This window comes from Charadrius vociferus, unplaced genomic scaffold (assembly GCF_000708025.1).
Source record: "Charadrius vociferus isolate BGI_N301 unplaced genomic scaffold, ASM70802v2 scaffold600, whole genome shotgun sequence".
Lineage (NCBI taxonomy): Eukaryota > Metazoa > Chordata > Aves > Charadriiformes > Charadriidae > Charadrius > Charadrius vociferus.
In genome coordinates, this window is record NW_009646404.1 from 1951044 (window position 1) to 1969881 (window position 18838).

The window sequence follows — 18838 nt, forward strand, 5'->3', positions numbered from 1 at the left end:
GTAATTCCCAGAAGTGCCGTTTCCGCCGGCAGCCCCGCCGGTCCCCGTTCTGCCCGCGGGGAATCCACCGCACGGAACCGGCTCTGAGCTGCGGAGCCCTTCCTCAGTCTCGGGTTCTGCTCTTTAAAGATCATTCCCGGTGTGTGTGGATTCGAAGAGAACTGTAAGACGAATTTAGGCTAAACTCTCGGAACCGGGGGTTCGAAGTGCCGGATCAGCAGTGAGCCGTCCTGGTCATTTTAGTCTACACGTTTTCTACTTTTGGTTCTTCTTTTTTTTTCCCCAACATGCCCAACTATAGCAGTTTCCATAGTTTCTGTCAGTTCTAAATTAGAAAATACCTGAAGTTACCTTGCTGCTTGCAGACCATGATTTGCAGTTTATCTAATTATGTGAAAGTACTGTATTCCTTATAGCCCAAATGACATATTATTATGCCCTTTGCTGAATTCTGTCCTCTCCATGTGGAATGATGTTGGAATGCAGAAGCCTCAGCTTAAGTCATAAATAAAGATTGATCAGTTTCAACTTATTTAAAGAGAAGCCATCTGCTCATTTTGGGAGGCTCTTTTCGTATTTATGAGCAGAGATTTATCCAGATGTGCCCTGTTCTGCTCCAGAAATGCAGATATAATTTGTATGTTGTTGCATAAAATGACATTAATGGTAAGTGTCCCAAACTACATTAAGGAATTTGTGGAACGAGGATGATATTAAAATATTATTAAAATTACTCATTTAAAAAGAATAAAAAAGAATGTCGTGGTCCTTTAAATCCACCAATCTGAAGTTGAATTCCTTCTTCAGTAATCATACAACGATGCAGGAAATACTGTGTTAGATAAGCAATACTATGTGTATTATGCCCTTTAAGATAAAAAAAAAAAAAAGGGACAAAGTGTCCTTACTAAAGAATTGGTAATCTAAGGGCCTGGGCATGGATATGAGTTTCTGCTTACCCAAGGCTTTCCACTGTTGTAGTCCCAGCAAGAAGAGATAACGTTAACACAATGGTGCCTTAATTGGATGGCAAAGAAGCATATGGGAATGGTTTACCGTTCAGTTTAGATAACACAAAGTGGGAACTATTGGGTTTTATCTTTTGGCCCTTCATGGACCAAAGTTGCTATCCTTAATTATTGGAACTCCTAAATGTCTTCCAGTCTACCCTTACATTTGAACCTCCTCCTTAACATAGTGTACAGGACTCGCTCCTCATCTTCCAAATTCTTGTGAAAACCCACTTTGTCTGAGACGCCTACGCTTTTCACCATACACATACTTTTTGCGGTTGCCTCTGACAGTCATGTTGTATGTTGAAGAGTAGGTACTACGAGTTACGTTCCTATAGGTCTGCCATTTTGTTTAGGCACTTTGAAAAAAAAAAAAAATCAATTAAAAGCATCAATAAAAAAGATGGAAGTTACTCCCTAACTTTTTTCTTTTCAAATTTTGATGGAAAATCAATTGATGAACTTTCTCTTTGCTTAGCTATATGCTGATTATCTCATTTTAATCTACAGTTACAGCCAATGTTTTAAACAAGAAAGAATAAGACAAGATGTACTTCAATTTTTAAAAGAGCCAGTTTTAAAATAGGGAGTAGTCCTTTACTTGTACAATTGCAGCAAAGGTAAACTAAGCAGTTGCATATACATGATATAATTACTATCACCTGTCTTTTGGGCATGAGTTACTCTTTGAGCATAACAGTTTTGCAAATTATGCCTGTAGATTAAACGTGACCCTAATTTATTTAGAAGACCAGACCAGAAGTTGTTACTGCTTTTCTTGATAGTAAATGAAATCATTTCAATTGCATCTTTTTTTTTTTTTTTCAAGAGACAGAAATGATAAATGATCAAAGCATATAACTTTTGCCAGTAATCACGTAGACCTGCTTTTAGTCCCAATAGAGATTTCTTTCATAGTTTTAGGGAAGTCGCTTATGCCTTTTACACCTTACTCTCCTCAAGTATATTGGTATTAGTAGGTTTGCTGTGATTTTAGTATTCTCTATATGTGTTACATACTTCGTTATCTGCTATAAAGAAAAACTTAAGAGCTAACAGACGGGGAAGCTATTGCCATTTTAAAATGTTCTGCCTTTGCATTGGATTTATAGTTCACTACTCTTATTTAATAAAAAAAAAAAGTTCACTGTTTCCTTAGATCTGTGAGTTAACTCCATTTTCATCAACGTGTCCAGATTTTTTTCTCCCATGGAGGAGATATTTTTGCTCTCCCATCTGCTGATTCATACGTGCTTATGAGATACAGGATTCTCTGCCAAAGTTTTAAGAGTTTCTTGGAACGCCAGTCATGCGACAGTATTACTTAACAATGAGCTGGAAAGCAAACACTTCCTCCTTTGAGAATTCCGGGAAAAAGGAGGAAAAGAAGAAGGATTTTCTTTACGCTGGAGCAGCTTGCTCTTTTTTTTTCCTGAGCAGCAGCAAAGGCACTTGTGTTCTTTTCAAAAAATTCATTACTGTGCTCAGTCACATTTTGTCTGTTCCCAAAATGTGAAAAGCTCAGCTCTTGAGTAATAGTTTTCTTGAGCATGTGTGAGAAAATCATCTTTCAAGTGTGTCCTTTATTACTAGATGAGCAGTAACTGCCTCAGAGAAGGTCACAAAGGAGTTTCCAGTCTAATCTTCCATTTTTGCTAACAATGTTCATATCCCTTACCCTCCAAGATTGAAATTTCCCATGTTTAATCTTCAGAAGTTTGTTTTAAAGAGTGGTCAATCATGCATGTGAGAATGGAAAAAATACAGTATCATTAAACGTGACTTCTCTGACAAGCGCAGAAACTTAGATTACGGGGTAATTCCTTCGGAGCAGAATCTGACATACTGAAGTAAAGATTGATCATAAGTGAAGTGCTAATACTTCTAAATATATTGAAAAAAAAAAGATTCTGTTGCTATATTTCTCAATGGTTTTATTTATGTGGATGTATTTATCATTAAAAGGTGTCATCTTTATAAAAAAAGTGATTTTTCTGCCCCTTACTCAACTGAGAAACAGTCTGGCTGTTGCCTACCTTGGGTTTATTCTATTTGAATTTTTGACAACAAATATTCAGCAGCTGTGCTTGAGAATCTGCCAGGTTTTAGAGAGGAGTTATTTGAGGGGGTATGGCTTTGGTAGCATGCCTTTGAGGCTGCACATCCTTACATGTACATAGCACCCACACGCACGCTTCCAAAAGGTCATTAAATTTTTCCTAAGCTAATCACTTAATAAGTTTATACCGCAGCAGAGTTGCTGATCCCTCGCCAGTTCCATTTCTCTTGTGTGCTGGTGAAACTCAAATCTGTTAGGGGCGTCGAAGGTTGTTCTACTGCTGTAGTTGGAGGAGAAGATATTGAACCACCACCAACAAATACGTTTGAATGGTCTCTTCTACTTCAGAATCTAACAAAACTTCTGCAGAAAGCCCAAGAGCACTCTCCTGCTAGAGGAGATCTAAGAATTTCTCTCCTCCTTACAGAATCACACAGAGATAATCACGAGGTTTTGAAATGGAAAATAACGTGCCACCTGGGAACTTTGCAGATATAAGCAGAGCAACTGTAGCACACAGGTAGATTCAAAAATAACCGAGAGCGTGAGAGGAAGGGGCAAAAGGGTTGTGTATTAAGAGACAATGTGCTGGAATGCAAAGTCATGGTTATTCCATATTAGTTAGCATGACTTTACCTACAAGTTTACCAGAATTTTAAATGCGTCATGTACGTGTCTAGTGATATGACAGCTGGTAGCCATATCTGATCCAGAATATGATCTTCCACAAAGTGGCTGCATTGCATCAGCAAAAGAATCTTGGGGAAATAAGTTTTTTTGAAAGTCTTAAATTAATTATTTCATCTGTTTTCAGTTTACTTAAGCAGCTTTGCTATGCTTAAAGAATTCTAATATGTAGAAGCTGCATAATTTTCCTTCTGTGAAGTTGTGCTGGTTATATCATGGTTAGGTATGTGTTTGACAACTTCTTTCTAATTATTTACTGTTTTAATGGATTTAAGCACTCTGTCGAAGCAAGGCTCAGGTCTTTGCTAAAATATTTTTCAAGAGGATTTTATTATCTAGTGTGCTGGTGATAGGACTTGGGGAAAACATTTTAGTCAATAGATCAGACACTACGTTCTTAAATTCTTTCAGTTATCTGAGTGGAATTATAAGGCTTTGGTGACATGTTGATTGTCAGTGATTTTGGTGTAGTGCTTACCCTTTTAGTATCTCACATACTAGCAGCTTTGCTTTTCTAGTAGCTAAAAGAGTAGGTCCACTGCCAATGTCAGTCTGTAATCCTCTGTAATTAAAACTTTGCAAAAAAGTCTTCTAGCTCATTTGTATTATCCTTATTCTTCTACACTTCTTGTCATTCCATGAGCTAACTTCAGGGGCATCAGGCACTGCAAGGGATCTGAATCCTAACATCTAGCAGAGTGGTAGGTGGAACTACGCTCTTACCTTAACTGGGACACTGATGTCAGCTTATAATAATGTGTTCTGTTGGCAGAATTTCAGCACAGCTTGTCCCATTGAACCTGGCTAGTGTCAACGATGGCAAGACTACCAAGTGCTGCGCTGTTTAGCCTGTGGATCCTTTTCGTTTCATATACAACAAATGAAGGTACATTTATCAATGTTTTAAATTATTATACTGAAGTTTTTATCAACAGCATTTTCGCATGACTAGTCGGTGACACTATTACCATTAACTAACTAATGTAAAATGTGTAACTTCAAATGTCAGAAATATCCATTTGCTTGAATAAATTCTTAGATTTTTTTTCTTTTTATTGACCTTTTCAACATGGGCAAGAAAAAATAGGAATTTGCAGGAAGGAGAAACTGAGGTTTGGAAAGTCTTCTCCCTGCTTCCCCATTATGTAATCTCTATCGGACACCTTTCTGCAAACGAGGTGCTCAGTAATCACAGAATCACAGAATGGTGGGGGTTGGAAGGGACCTCTGGGGATCATCTAGTCCAACACCCCTGCCAGAGCAGGGTCACCTACAGCAGGTTGGACAGGAACGCATCCAGGCAGGTTGTGAGTATCTCTAGAGAAGGAGACTCCACAACCTCTCTGGGCAGCCTGTGCCAGTGCTCTGCCACTCTCAAAGTAAAGAAGTTTTTCCTCATGTTCAGACAGAATTTCCTGTGTTCCAGTTTGTGCCTCTTGCCCCTTGTCCTGTTGCTGGGCACCACTGAGAAGAGCCTGGCCCCGTCCTCTTGACACCCACCCTTTAGATATTGATAAGCACTGATGAGATCCCCTCTCAGTCTTCTCTTCTCCAGGCTAAACAGACCAGGTCTCTCAGCCTTTCCGCATAAGAGAGGTGCTCCAATCCCTTCATCATCTTTGTAGCCCTCCGCTGGACTCTCTCCGGCAGTTCCTTGTCTTTCTTGAACTGGGGACCCCAGAACAATAACCCAGGAACATCTCTGTAGAAGTCCCATATGAGCAGAAAGCACTAGTCTCTCGTTTGCTTATTTTCATAACCGCCACTGTTGGCCATGCGGGACCTTGCAGGAGCTGTTCTCATGAAATGGAGCCTGTAGATCTGCTGTTAAAGGGCATCTGTCAATTTGTGTGCTCCGAAGTGTGCAGAGTTACTAATTTGGAAAATGTAGTTGACTTCATGTGAACAAATTTTGCAGGCATTTTCTGTCAGACATTATTTGCTCTGACTTGTGCCTGTACAGGGGCAGGTGTCCTATGTGTTCTGCACTACTCCGTTCTTTTAGTCCGGCGGGACGTGTAGCTGCGTTGAGTCTTAATGCTGCTTGTTAGCTAATAGTTATATTCTGAAGTTCAACTGGCAGGGGCTGAATATGAAAATGTTTTTTTCCTTGTATCTTTTATGATATTTTATTATAAAGACAAGTTAGATGTCTAAAGTCTTGCTTTCCGATAATGCATTTTTATTCTCTGGAAAGTGAAGCTTACATTTTGCTTTCTGTAGTTTTTAAGTAGTTCCACGGTATTGTACATTTATTTTTTTTTTTAAAGCAAACCAAAATAGTTAAAAGAAAATTTAAAATAGCCTGTCTCTAAAACAGAAGGTTTATTAGCTACTTTCTTATGTACTATGAATTTGAATTGATGAGAAGGATCAAGGTTTGCAGAACACATTGGCTGGGTCATCTGACCTGAGTAATCCCACATTTTCTGTAAATGATCTTTATCAACATTTAATTTTACAGATTTTTTTTCCCCCTATAGTTAACTACATGTTTTAAGTTTCTTCAGCATGGTGTTCTAGTTGAGGATCAAAAAAGAAATCCAGTATTTCAGTTCCCTTTTTTAACTACATGAACTGAAAACAAACCCTGTACTGTATGCGGTTTCAAAAGGAAATTCTTAAATATCTGAGGTTTAAAAAAAATAGGTTGTACCAGAGATGGAAAAGGGAGAAGATCACAGGAAAAGAATACAGAAGACAATTTAGAGTTCTCGAAAGACACAAGGACACTGACAGGCAAGATAAAGTAAAGCTGCTAATCATCATAGCTTAACACAGAAGGAAGAGCTTTGTTTAACTGGAGTATTCTTGAAAGTGTAAGACCATTAACACATTGAAAAATAATGATGTTCATCTTTAAAGGGCTTAAAACTTTAGTACTTCTTTTAAAAGTGCATCTTAAAGTGGAAAAAGAAAAGAAACTAACAATAAAAATGCAAATTGCAAACTAATATAAACAACAGCAACAGGATAAATAGATAATGTTTCTTTTAAAATAAATGAGCAGTGTGACTGTTACAGTATTGCAGAAGTTTAATCTTTAACTTGCTGCTCTTCTGATGATTCTTGGGTGGTTGGTTGTTGGTTTTGTTTTTTTTTTTTCAAGAATCAGGGATCATGCAGAACAAAACAGAGCTAAATGCGGTGCTGCCATCCAGAAGGGATACGAGTGGTAGTTCTTATCTACAGGATAAATATCTAGCCTTAGTAACTAAAGCAAAATATTTTCTAAATATTTGTACAGTAATGACACCGTGAGCTGCAGTCAGTTCTAGGTTTATAACCAGTCAATATACGAGACAATTTCGATTATGATTTTGATAGAATTTTTAAATGTTTCCTTGACATTGTCATAATTCCTCGTTTGTGTAAGTGAGCCTCACTAAGGTTATTGAGCTTACTCAAGTGATTCAGGACTGCTTGATAGTCAAGTTTTGTGGGAGGCCTTTTAGAAAGGCAAGTGAAGGTGATGTGCAGATTTTAATGAGGGTGAAAGACCATACATACACTGACAGTACTAAACAATTAAGTGTTTCTTTGAATCAGGTTTTTATTGAAATATGAGAGGGTCTGGTGGTAGACCCCGTTGTATGTAGTGCATCATGTTCACTAAAATGCATCTGACCATCATGTTTGTTACGTTTGGGGATACTGTGCTTTATCAGATTATGAAGAAGTTGTATCAGAATAAATAACACAAGCAGACTACAGAAAAGTAGAAATGAAGGAAGGATAAAATGAAATTATGTATTTTTGAAAACAAAAGTTTTTGCTTGGGAGGAATAATCTGAAACTTTGGTACTCTTGGAAAGAATAAGCCTGTGAAGTTGCAGTGGCTGAAGGACAAAGTCCTTACAGGATGTGAATTGTTGGCAACTTAAATCTTGAATTTGCAATGTAAATGACAAGAATGGAGACTTAGTAATGTGCTGGGCCGTGTAAACAAAATTATTTACATACTATAGAGAAATGAAAATCATGTCTTTATATGGCCCTTGTATAATCCTTCTCGCAGAATCCCTTAGGAAACTATCAGAAAAATATCAATTAATAGGATTCTAAAAACCAGCCAAAGCTATTCCAGATTTTTACGGGGAATTGAGATGTAGAGCGGGAGAGAAGGATTTCTGTACAACTTGTGCAAGAAAAAGGAGATATTGTTAATATTTACCAATAACAGAGGAGTCAAACATCAAAGGCAGCAAAGAATTGTCTGGCATGATAAAAGTATTAGTTATTTCTGACTGCTTCATGTAGAAATGATCACTTTCCAGTATCGCATTTGGCACACTTAGTTCTAATAACAGTATGACCTTACCGTCACGTAGCTCCTCCTCTGCTGTTCCTTGTTTCACTCATGTGGAGTGCATTGAAATAATGGAAAATGAGCCTGGAAGGGATACTGAGGATTGTGTATTCCATGTCCCTTTCCAGTTCTAACAAAGATATTTTGACCAATGTTTTCTATTTTTTTCTTAAATGCTGCCAGTGAAAGAGACTGTAAATGCAAACGTTGGCAGTGCAGAGACTTTGGGCTTTTCTGTGCCCTCTCAGTGCTTGGAACAATGTGACTAAATCTCTCCACGTCTTTGAACACTATCATAACAATGAAAAGTAGAAGACAGAAGAGGAAATACTGAGTGAAATTGAGAAAAGGTATACACTAGAAGAAAGCCTGTGACAGGAGGATCTTCTAGGCAATGGAGAACTGCTCTGGGGAGGCAGAGGGCATGCATTTGGGAAGCTTAGACCATTGTAGATAAAGCACAAGTACACGTCTGTAGGCAGTGATCTTGGTGTGACTGTTAATTATCTGCGTTTTGGCTTTTGAACCTTTTGTATTTGGCACATAGGATGATGCTGGTTTATAATTAAATGTTGATGTGTTTCAAATAGAGCTATCAGAATCAGAATCTCTGAGCTTGGAAGACTGTGTTGGATGAGATGTGCCTTTCTATTTCAATATTACTACTGCAGACCTTCTTCCTCTCCAAGACCATAGACGTTGTCTCCAAAAAGGTGGAGATGTTTGGTGATATGCATCTCTTTCCATTTACCCAGAACACAAAAGATAACAATGCTTTCACTTAATTTATAGGAGGTTGGTAGTTCTGTTTAGATGAAAGAGTTAATGTTTCTGCTTAGTCCAATTTAGCTTCTTATTGTGTGCTGCTTCTCCCTAGTTATGGCTGCAGGACATGTACAGGAATTTGCATGCTTCACTGACTATGACAAAGAGCTGGTTTGTCACTGGAAGGTGCCTGCACAAACAAATTGCTCCAAAGAATTCCAGCTGTACTACAAGAACGCATTACTTCCTGAGCCGTAAGTGTTTAATAAGTTGTTACATTATCATTGTTGGAACTTCATATATCCTATAGCCATTATCAGCTTTGATTTCCTCCCTCTACCATGGACGTCTGGGGCAAAATATAATCCAGATTATTATTCTTGCCAGGAGGAAAATGGGTTGCTGCAATTAACAGCACGCTTTGTTCAGTGGTCTACTCTTCTGTAGACTTCTCTGTACTTTTACTATGGAGGAGTGATCAAGTCCTACTCGTAGGAGTGGTAGGGCTCTCCTAAGTTTGCCCAATCTTCATTTCATGTGAAATTTTACCTCCTTCAGGAGAAATCTTACCTGATTTACCAGTCTGTGGCCTGTGTAAAAGGTACTCTCCCCTGGAACCCAGGTGATGATTTCCACATACAGTCTAACTCTGTGTGCAGAGATCTGCAGCAGGGCCAGTCATTATCTTCTACAAAGTAAGATGCGTCTGGGCTCTCCTGTTCTTCTCCATATGATTTCTCCACACAGACATGCAAATAACCTCACTTTGTACACTGCAGTAAACCTGTTCCTATACTAGCAAGATGTCAGTCTGCTCCTTCAGAGGCTGAAGTGTGACGAAGAATGATAATTTTTCCTCTTGGGATCAATCCTTAGCCTTTCTGTCAAGTTTTTCATACAGATATCCAAGAGGCGTTTGGGGAAGGTGGGTTGTTTGGGGGAGCTCAGTTTTGGTTTGGATTTGTTTGGGCTAAACGTTTCTAGGCACTGAGGTTGTTTGTCTCAGATTTGATTAGCTCTACACATTGGGAAGCTTGATTTCACCTTTTCAAGAAATAGTGTGCCACACTCTCTAAACATCACATAATTTTTCTGCCTGTTTTTCAGAAATCATGTGTGTCCTCCTGAGAATGGAAAAGACAGTTTAAGGTGCACTTGCACAATATATCCAAATTATTTTGTATCAGGCCTCACGTATATTCTAACTCTGCAGTTCAATGAGACTGATACGTGGAATACCAGTGTTACACCAGCCCTGGTTGGTAAGAAACTGTTTACTTTGTCACCAGGACATCTGGCTCCAGGCTTTGCAATCCTAGCTAACTCCTCATTCATGTCACTGGAACAGTGTTTCCTTATCAGAGGTGAAAGGTGCCATGGTGGCTTAAATGTGAAATCCATTTGGCTTAGAAACCCGATTCTTAAGGAAACCGTATAAGTAATGGGGCAAGCAGAGTGATTCTTCCTCTAGCTGTACCCTCTCAGCTGCCAGCCAACAGCAGTTTGGGGGTTTAGACATGTCTTTAGTGCATTTTACTTGTGGCTGTAGAATTCAAGGATGAAGAGGAATGTGCTGCTTACAGTTTCTAGAAAGACGCTAGGCTATACCTACTGGAAATTTCTTCCATTCCTGTCTCTGTCATACTCTTAATTTTTCGTGTTAGTTGAATCATCCCCCTCCACAGAGATTTTTACAGTAATTGCTGTTGGATTATAACAACCAGTGATAAAAGGTTAATGACTCTGCTCTTTCACAGGACAGAGCATAGATACAGTTTATGTCTCTCCATAGGCACTTAATTTGTTTAGAACAGTGTGCTTGTTCATACACTTGTCACTTCAAACACTCGGAGAAATTGTTCACATACCTTGGGCAGGCATTCCTCTGCAGCGCTGAGCTGGTTCTTTTCAGAATACTTGATTGTCGCTGCTGCTTATCAGCAGAATAAGCAGGAGCCTGCATCAGTTTCTAAGAGACAGGTAGTCAGGACAGTCTGCGAAGTTGTCAGAAGCTCTCTGTGTACCCCACGGCACGGCATCCTATTGTGAGGGCGCAGGTTGTTCCCGTTTTTCCAGGCTGAACACTGCATCCAGTGCACCAAAAGGTTGAACTTGCAGTTTGTTCAGTCAGCTTGAAGATTCGGTGCTTATTAATGAAAACCTTGCAGTTGCTCTGTTTTGGCCTCTATATCCTTGTGCTACAGCATAGTGAAAAGCGCTAAGTGCATTGGCTGCAATGTGATTCTGGTCTCTGGTGAATGTTTGGCTCTCTGCTTCTCTCCATCAGTGTTTTCCCATTGCCATGTTATCCTTAATTGTATTTTTTAACATACAGTTAAGCCAAGGGCCCCCAAAAATCTTGCCATTGAGAAAGTTGAAAGTGGTAATTTCAATCTGAGCTGGGAGGAGAGCTATTCTTCTCCATCCATGCTCTATGGACAGCCGGTCATCTATGAAGTGAAATACTGGAGGAAGCAGCACCCGACAGAGGTAAGAGACAGACAGTCTCTTCATTTTCTGTCTCTCTGGAGCTTTCAGGTTTAAAAGGTCTTCTGAAAAGTCTTTAAACCATTTCATGAAAAATGTTGTAAGGGCCAGCAAGGGCAAGTCCCACAACGTTCCTGATCACACACTTGCCACAGGACACATTGCACCAAGGTGGTTCAGCTGGCCTTTAAAGGATTGAAACTCCCTGAACTTCATTTGCTCCTTAGACATCAGGAAGCTGGAGGCTATTCATGACTCCGTGGCACACTTGAGGCATTTCAGACACCTTCCTGAACAATACAGCGCTTTAGGACCGGGCTTCTTCTGGTAGGGGAAGAAGATGCATGGTGACTTGTCACAAATACCACCCACTCATGACAAAATGCAGTCTCACACACAGCAGATTAAGTATCCAGTCAGTCATTTGCTCATTTGTGCAAGGTCACTGAAACACATAACACTATTGTTATTTAATTGCTGTCCTTCACCCCATAAAGAAATCAAAGTGAACTTTCTTACTTTTTTTTCAGGTTTCTGTAAAAGCAATTAACTACCAGGCAAAAAGCTTTGAAATTACTGCAAGCTCCTTGAGGAGAGGCTATGATTATGTTGCAAGTGTAAGGTGTAACTATACAGATTACCCGTCCTACTGGAGTGAATGGAGTGAAGAAGTTGAATTTCACTATGGTAAGTATTGTAGCAAATAGCGGCTTGATAAAAGGATGTTATAGTTTTATAAACCATATCACATATACCCCGCTGCTCTCCTCTCAGAGGAAAGTTATGGAATCATCATCTTCATCCTTTTGAATGTATTGTGGATACATCTGTAAAGGCTTCCAAAGAGACTAAACATAAAAAGGTAACTCCTGGGGAAACTAAGGCAGAGAAGACCAAGGGAAGTTGGTTTGTTTAGCCTTGTGAAAAAAAGGCTAAAAGAGGATGCGTTTATTCTCTATAAATATTTCATGAAGTAGACGCCAGGGAATGAGAAGAGATATTTAAACTCAAGAAAAACATTGACGTAAGAGCAAGTAGGTATAAATGAATAAGAGGTATTTAGGCTGCAAATTAAGCAATACTTTAACCATCAGAGGACTGGGGGTTTATAAAAATCTCTGAAGAACAACAGAGAGGAAAAGAAGCATAGCTGCACTACAGTGGAGATGATAATGCCGTCTTAGGAACTGTGTGACAGGTTCGTCCCCAAGAACTGGCAAATGGCCTGACAGTAGATGTTGGCTCCTCCAGCTCCTAACACTCGCAGTAACTGGCTGCGGTACCTCCGTTGATGTTTCAGACATGCCACACACCATCGCCACTGGTAGCTATGTATGTTCTGTTGTTTATCTGCTGGAGGCTTTATTTTACATCCTCTAAAGGAGTGGTTTTTAAGGCACAAAAGAAGAGCAATGAATTTCGTATTGCCAGTACTTGTGTTTATATACACATACACATGTAAATGTATATGTTTATTTAACAGATTACCAAGTAACAGCTGAAGACATTCTGCAGATGGCTGTTCCCGTATCCTGCATACTGATCATGGCAGTATCTGTAATTTGTTACTTCTGTTTTACCAAGTATGTATCGTATTGTTCACAGGTTTTATAGAGTAGCAGTTTGCACAGATGTCAGTATTGCTATCGATTAGCTGAACGTCTAGTAGTACAGGAATCTAATGTTTAGTTTTTCCTCAGCACCTTTATCTCACTCTCTATGAGCAAATGTTTTATAAGCATGAATCAGTTGGACTCTGTCATTTTCTGAATAGGTAACTGAATATTCTCTATTAATCTGACTAGAATGGGCTTGTTATAGTATCCAAAACAGCCTGCAGCTATGGGTTTATCAGTTTCGGACCCTGGTCTCAGCTGAAGATCCAGTAATGAGGGTTAAATATCCGTATTTCTTCTAAAGGCTTTTAGTGGTAATGTGAAAGTGGGATCCTATCTGGTTTGCACATCGTTTCAAACACGATTAGAGGAACATGTGACTGTGGTCGTGCAGAGCAGTCACGCACCAAGCATATAAACATCTTTGCACTAGTTTAATGAAAAGCAGCACTTGGACATGCACAGAACAAGTACTTCCTGTTGCTGCAATGCAGATGGCTAAGAGGGAGAAGGAAGTGTACGCTGATGAAGCCAAAATGCAGTCAAAGCAAACAGTTTTCATTTTTCCCTTGCAGAGTGAAGAAAGAATGGTGGGATCAAATCCCAAATCCAGCGAAGAGCCATTTGGTCGTCAAAAATGTCAAGGTAATTAAAAAGCTTTGCAAAAAATACCTTTTCCTGATTGCCAGAAGGAGACTATGTAATAAGTGCTATTGTCTGGCTAGTGCAGAGGATACTAAATACAAATCACATGGGTTCTAAATCTCGTTTGTATCTTTCTTAGTTTTCAGTTTTGTGCTACATTGATGAAATTAAGTTCCCCTTCCATGACTTAAAGCAGAGTCATTTGGAAAACCAAATGTAAGTAAGATAAAGAGGAAAAAAAAATCTCTGCTTTACAGCATAAAATAGTTTCATATTACATAAACATTAACTGTCCTTTCCTTTTGACTTCCAAAAACAGAAGTTGCAAGAACTGTCTGGCTCAAAGTTTGTCAAGCCAAAACTTCAAGGGAAAAGATAACATCAGAAATGTTGAGAAATCTTGCAATTGCCACAGCAAGTCTGGAGAGTGGTTTCCAAAAGGCAGCAGTGCAGTTTTAACCCCTGAGACAGTTCTGGTTGAAGAGTCTATAGAAATTTGTGAATGTTTAACAGACGTTGAGGCTGAGAGCCAGGAAGAGACTAGTGACCAAATCACCTTGTTCGAGCCTTGTGAGAGCAGTGTCAGTGCTTTCAGAGAGCACACTGAACACAATGATGCACTAGCTAGCATGTTTATTGAGCTCCTGGCAGATGAAAACAACATGCAGAACAATAAAGACCGAGACATAATTACAGGTGAGAATGAAACCTTTGAGAAACTTGAGTCAGAAAATCCATCGCAGCGAAATCCAAAAGAAAGTGCAACCCGGAGTCAGCAGCCGTGTGATATTTCTCATGCAGTCTCCCTTTTCACCAAAGCCTCTCAAGATGACTACAATTGCAGTACATCCAGCAAGAAGTCAGAAGAATCCTTTGAATCTGGTTATCAGAGCTCCAGCATAAATTCTGCTTCTCTGGATTCAAGTGATCTTCAGCATATGGTTCATGAAAGCCTTTTTTCATGCAGTTCTGAAAGTCAGCATGACTCATGTGTCCTGATCCAGGAATCTCCAAACAAACCATCCTTTGGGACCGAAAAAGACAGAATAAGCAACCCTGCATACAAGAGTTTTGATACCCTTGTGTCTCCATCCATGGGGCTGTGTAGCTCTGCATATAAGAGCTTCGACACTCTTATCTCTCCATCCGTGGAGCCCTGTGGTTCTGCCTACAAGAGCTTCGACACTCTTATCTCTCCATCCGTGGAGTCCTGTGGTTCTGCCTACAAGAGCTGTGACACCCTTCTGTCTCCATCCATGGAGCCCTGTGGTTCTGCCTACAAGAGCTTTGATATTCTTGTGTCTGCGTTCAAAGAACCAAGTAGCTCTGCATATAAGAGCTTTGATACCCTTATGTCTCAGTCTTTGGCTAACAGTGGCCTGACGCCGTGTTTTGAAAATGTGTGCTCCTTACCGCCTTTGACACAGTTTTCAGAGACACCAGAACTTAGCTGCAGAGATCAATTTGATCGACCCCCCAGCAATCAGACGTGTTGTACCAACTACGGATCTCCCTGCACTGAGCTTGGTTTTCAGAACACCTGTTCAGAACATGCTGATTTTCCATCTTCCTCTACACATGCAAATGACAGCGATTCAGCCTTCCTACCAGAGGAAAAAATACATAAGCAAGTAACATATCAAAATGTTCAAAAGAAAGTCAACATAATTTCTTGCCCCATTGGACCTCCACCATCTGGTTATCGACCTTTTGATAATGCAGTTAAATGTAGCGGTACATACTGTGGCAGTGACAGTGAGGTTATCTCTAGGTCACTGTATAAACCCTTCATTCATCTTTTGTACAAAAACCTGAGAGAAACACCTGCAGATACCATAACCTGTGAACCTGACCAGAGGACAGACGATCACCTATGTTTGACTGTACAGGGTTTTGACTGCAGCATTGTCCCGGGTTTAGCCTCTAGCGAGGATGTCACACAGACCAGTGATGGCGGCCTTTGGATCATCAGCTCTAATGAGCTGTCTAGCGATAGCAAAGATGAAGATAGCAGCAGAGACGAACAGCTGTTGCATTTGTTAGAGCTGAACTGTCAAGATTTTAAAAGCAGGGAAAGAACTATAAAGGGGACAAAACCTAACAACTTTAACTGTACTGGTAAAGGAATGCAAGAGAGCAGCAGTAACAGACTGAATGCTGACATTCACTGCCACACGCATAGCCACTTGAGGAAACTTGGAAATGCAGGGGAAAATAGAGAGGTGACAAAGCACGCAGTAGGCAGGAGGTGTGGCTCGGCAGGTAGCTTACCAGAAGAATCACTGGACAGCATCGCGCTAAACTTAGAAGGAAAAACTGCAGAGCCCCTGGAGTTCCTGGTCTCGGACAAGTTGTCACCTGCTCTTTTTGTGGATAACTCCTGTCCTGATTCTCACACCATTCACAGTGAGGGTTCCACACTGATACCTGCAGTTAAAAAAACACCAGTAGAACTATTGAGGGAAAACAACAGGAAAAATGAGAAAAAAATGAAACTTGTACAAGCCCTTGCTGAGGAGGACAACTGCTACATGAAGGTGGCCTAGCCACGCTTGCCAAGACTGAACCAAACCAGTCTTTGGAAATAAACTATATCACAAATTGAAATGTTGCTTGTTCTTCCAATCTTGCCTGAAGTGAGGGCTGCTGCAGTTCAGCTGTGGATTTGGTGGGTTGTAACACTCATGCCTGCTGCGGGACTGGCAGCCGGTGTGTGATGCAGCCCCCGGGGGACAGCAGGGTTAGCACCTAACGGTTGCACCTACAACTCTACTGGGGGTGAAGCCAGAGCTAAAGTTTCCCTGGCTGTGATGGTTCTCCAAAAGTGAGCAGCAGCTGCATAAAGTAGGAGTTCTTAGTACAGCTCCTGCGGCTGTTGCCCTGGCTCCGTATGTTGCTTGGGAAGCACACAAAGGCAGTGTGGAAGGTGTGGACACACCTGGAAGTGGGACGTAGGTGCAGGTCAGAGGGGAAGTGACTGACTTGCACTGACAGCATCACACGGCTTCCGTAATTTATTTATTGAGAAGGGAGGAGGGAGGTCCTGTGTGCCTAGCCCCAGCATGGGCTATATGTTTCTATACATGCTCAATCAAGACCTGAAATAAAGATTTCTGTCATTTGGTATTTGGTATTACTGAGGATTAGTATCTTATTCTGTAGAAACAAGCAGAGTTATTTCATACTTCTACAGCTGTAAATGGAATCAGACATTTCTAAGCAGTGCTTTCCCAGAAAGTTTATCCAGTTTATGGTCTAAATTGATGGAGCATTTTTTTGGCTTCTTGTTCTTGTTCTGTCAGAAGGGGAAATATGCCTGCAGCTTTAAGGCAGCGTATACTTCTTGTTGGATTATTGTTCCAAAAGTTTTACTCACGACTCTGAACTTTTTTAAGGCCTTATCGTATATTTTTGGTATGGTAAATTCCACCCTACTATGCTGGCAGTGGCACAAAAGAGTTAAGAACCATTAAGTAATTTTAAGTGTATTACAATACATATGTGTATTCTCATTATTTAGAAAACCCTATTTGCATTGGTATTCATAAGGAAGGAAACCATAATGCTGAGCCCAGAAACTGGTTTAACGTGTTTTGTAAGACGTTTGTGCTGCAGATCTCTCTTCAGAGTTCAGGTTGGCCAAGTAGTAGAGGGATCTGTGCATCAATTTTGCAGTGGTACAAGAGGGCATGTAAGCCCTGGAAGGAGACTCACAGTGAAGTGTCTGTATTTAGATGTGATAGTTAATATTTGTATAGCCACTTGTTTGTAGCTCACTTTCACTAAGGTGGTGGTTAGTGAAAGATCTTACTGGTTGTAGCTAAGGTGCTGATCAACATGTTATTTGTTTTTATTGAAAATATAGAGTTGAATTTTATTTTCACTCAGGTGAGGTTTAATTCTATCAGAAATACTCTTTCTTTGCATGAGGGCAGTCACTACCATCAGCACAAATTCTGTAAGGCGGGAGGGCTGTGAGGCAGACAGAGGAAGAGGCTTTCCAGGACCCATCAACCAAACCTGCACTGAAGTGGTGGAACAGGAAGATGCACAGAGGCCATGGTCTGCCTCATGAGTAAGCTGCCTCACTTCCCTAAATCCAAGCAAAGTCAAGTTTAAGCAATATTCCCCAGCTAGTTATTGCAGCTACCCAGAATGGGTTGCTCACTGCTGTAGTGGCACGGGGCTGTTAAGGGAGGCGTGGGGTCACCAGTGGTGCTTTCTTCCCATTCTGCTCCTGCACTCTCCCTGGTGCTCTCTGTGAAATCCTTGCACTTGCCTGGAGCGGCCAAGAGAGCTCTGCTCGGGCCAGAATTGGAAAGCTCTTTGCTGCAGCACTTCCCCGCTGAGCCCCAGGTTCATTCTGCCTTTCCCAGGCTTTCTGTCTTCTACACAGCTGTGCCCTCCCATCTGCTCGTTTCCGTTGGATGGCTTTCTGCGCGTGGGTATTCTTCCCCTTCTCTCCCTTCGGTATTTCTCTGGTGAAATCAAACTGAAACTCTTTGAGAAGGGAGAGCTCTATTCCTCTGCCTTTGCCTAACCCAGAACCGGCGATAAACAGCGGGGCTGGCTGGGCGGCTGGCAAGCTCACTCCATCCTGCCATAGGCACGGTGCCTGCCTGCAGTGGGACCTGGGGTCATGTTCCATCCTCCACTGCTTCCGCTTTTCCCACCTGGAGCTTTTGCCAGGCTATAAAACACAGGTAGGTTTCAAATGACATGCCCAAAGCTGATGATCTGCCCGGAGCGTGTGGGAGTTGTGACTGTGGGCTGGCTCCCGGCGCTGCCCGCGAGGTGAGCTGGCCTGAGCCACACCGCCCGGGGACCTGCCTGCGCTTGCAGAGGCACCGTGCCCTCCCGAGAGAGGAGCATCATTCCTGAGGGCTGGGACTTTCCAAGCATGTCTTTTTTAGCTAGTGGTGGGCTCCTACCAGGACAGAGAATTCCTGATCGTGGTAAGTGTATTTTCAGTGTTTTTCAGTTTGTTTTGTAAGACCGCGGTGCACATGGAGGCTTGTGCCAAGTTTTAGCCTGGTTATAACGCCGGGTATTGCTCACTCACAGTCACCACACCGCCAGTCTCCCTCACCTGGCTGCCTACCAAGTATTACCAACCTGACTTGCTGTGACCGAAATGGGTTCCTGAGAAAAGCAGGTGTATTCCCGGTTCTTGAGAAGCTTGTTCAGATACATTGCTTTTCCTTTGCAGAGAATGCCACAGCCTTGCCTATTTTTCTTTCTCTTCTTTCTGAACGGT

The 18838-nt window shown here is 41.1% G+C and overlaps 1 protein-coding gene across 1 annotated transcript; it reads left to right on the forward strand.

Annotated features, from left to right (window-relative positions):
• Positions 1-4531: 4531 nt before the first annotated feature.
• On the forward strand, positions 4532-16127 carry IL4R (interleukin 4 receptor). The gene is made up of 11 exons (XM_009895286.1): positions 4532-4645; positions 8946-9087; positions 9941-10095; positions 11169-11323; positions 11851-12007; positions 12804-12903; positions 13512-13581; positions 13721-13797; positions 13901-15017; positions 15156-15315; positions 16015-16127. Exons 1-11 carry the CDS (start codon positions 4576-4578, stop codon positions 16125-16127), a joined length of 2316 nt encoding a protein of 771 aa, XP_009893588.1. The 5' UTR covers positions 4532-4575.
• Positions 16128-18838: the final 2711 nt, after the last annotated feature.

Coding starts and splice junctions, on each gene's coding strand:
- IL4R (XM_009895286.1), top strand. CDS start 4,576: ATGGCAAGACTACCAAGTGCTGCGCTGTTTAGCCTGTGGATCCTTTTC. Junction 10,096..11,168: donor TGTTACACCAGCCCTGGTTG/GTAAGAAACTGT, acceptor TTTAACATACAG/TTAAGCCAAGGGCCCCCAAA. Junction 13,798..13,900: donor AGTCATTTGGAAAACCAAAT/GTAAGTAAGATA, acceptor TTCCAAAAACAG/AAGTTGCAAGAACTGTCTGG.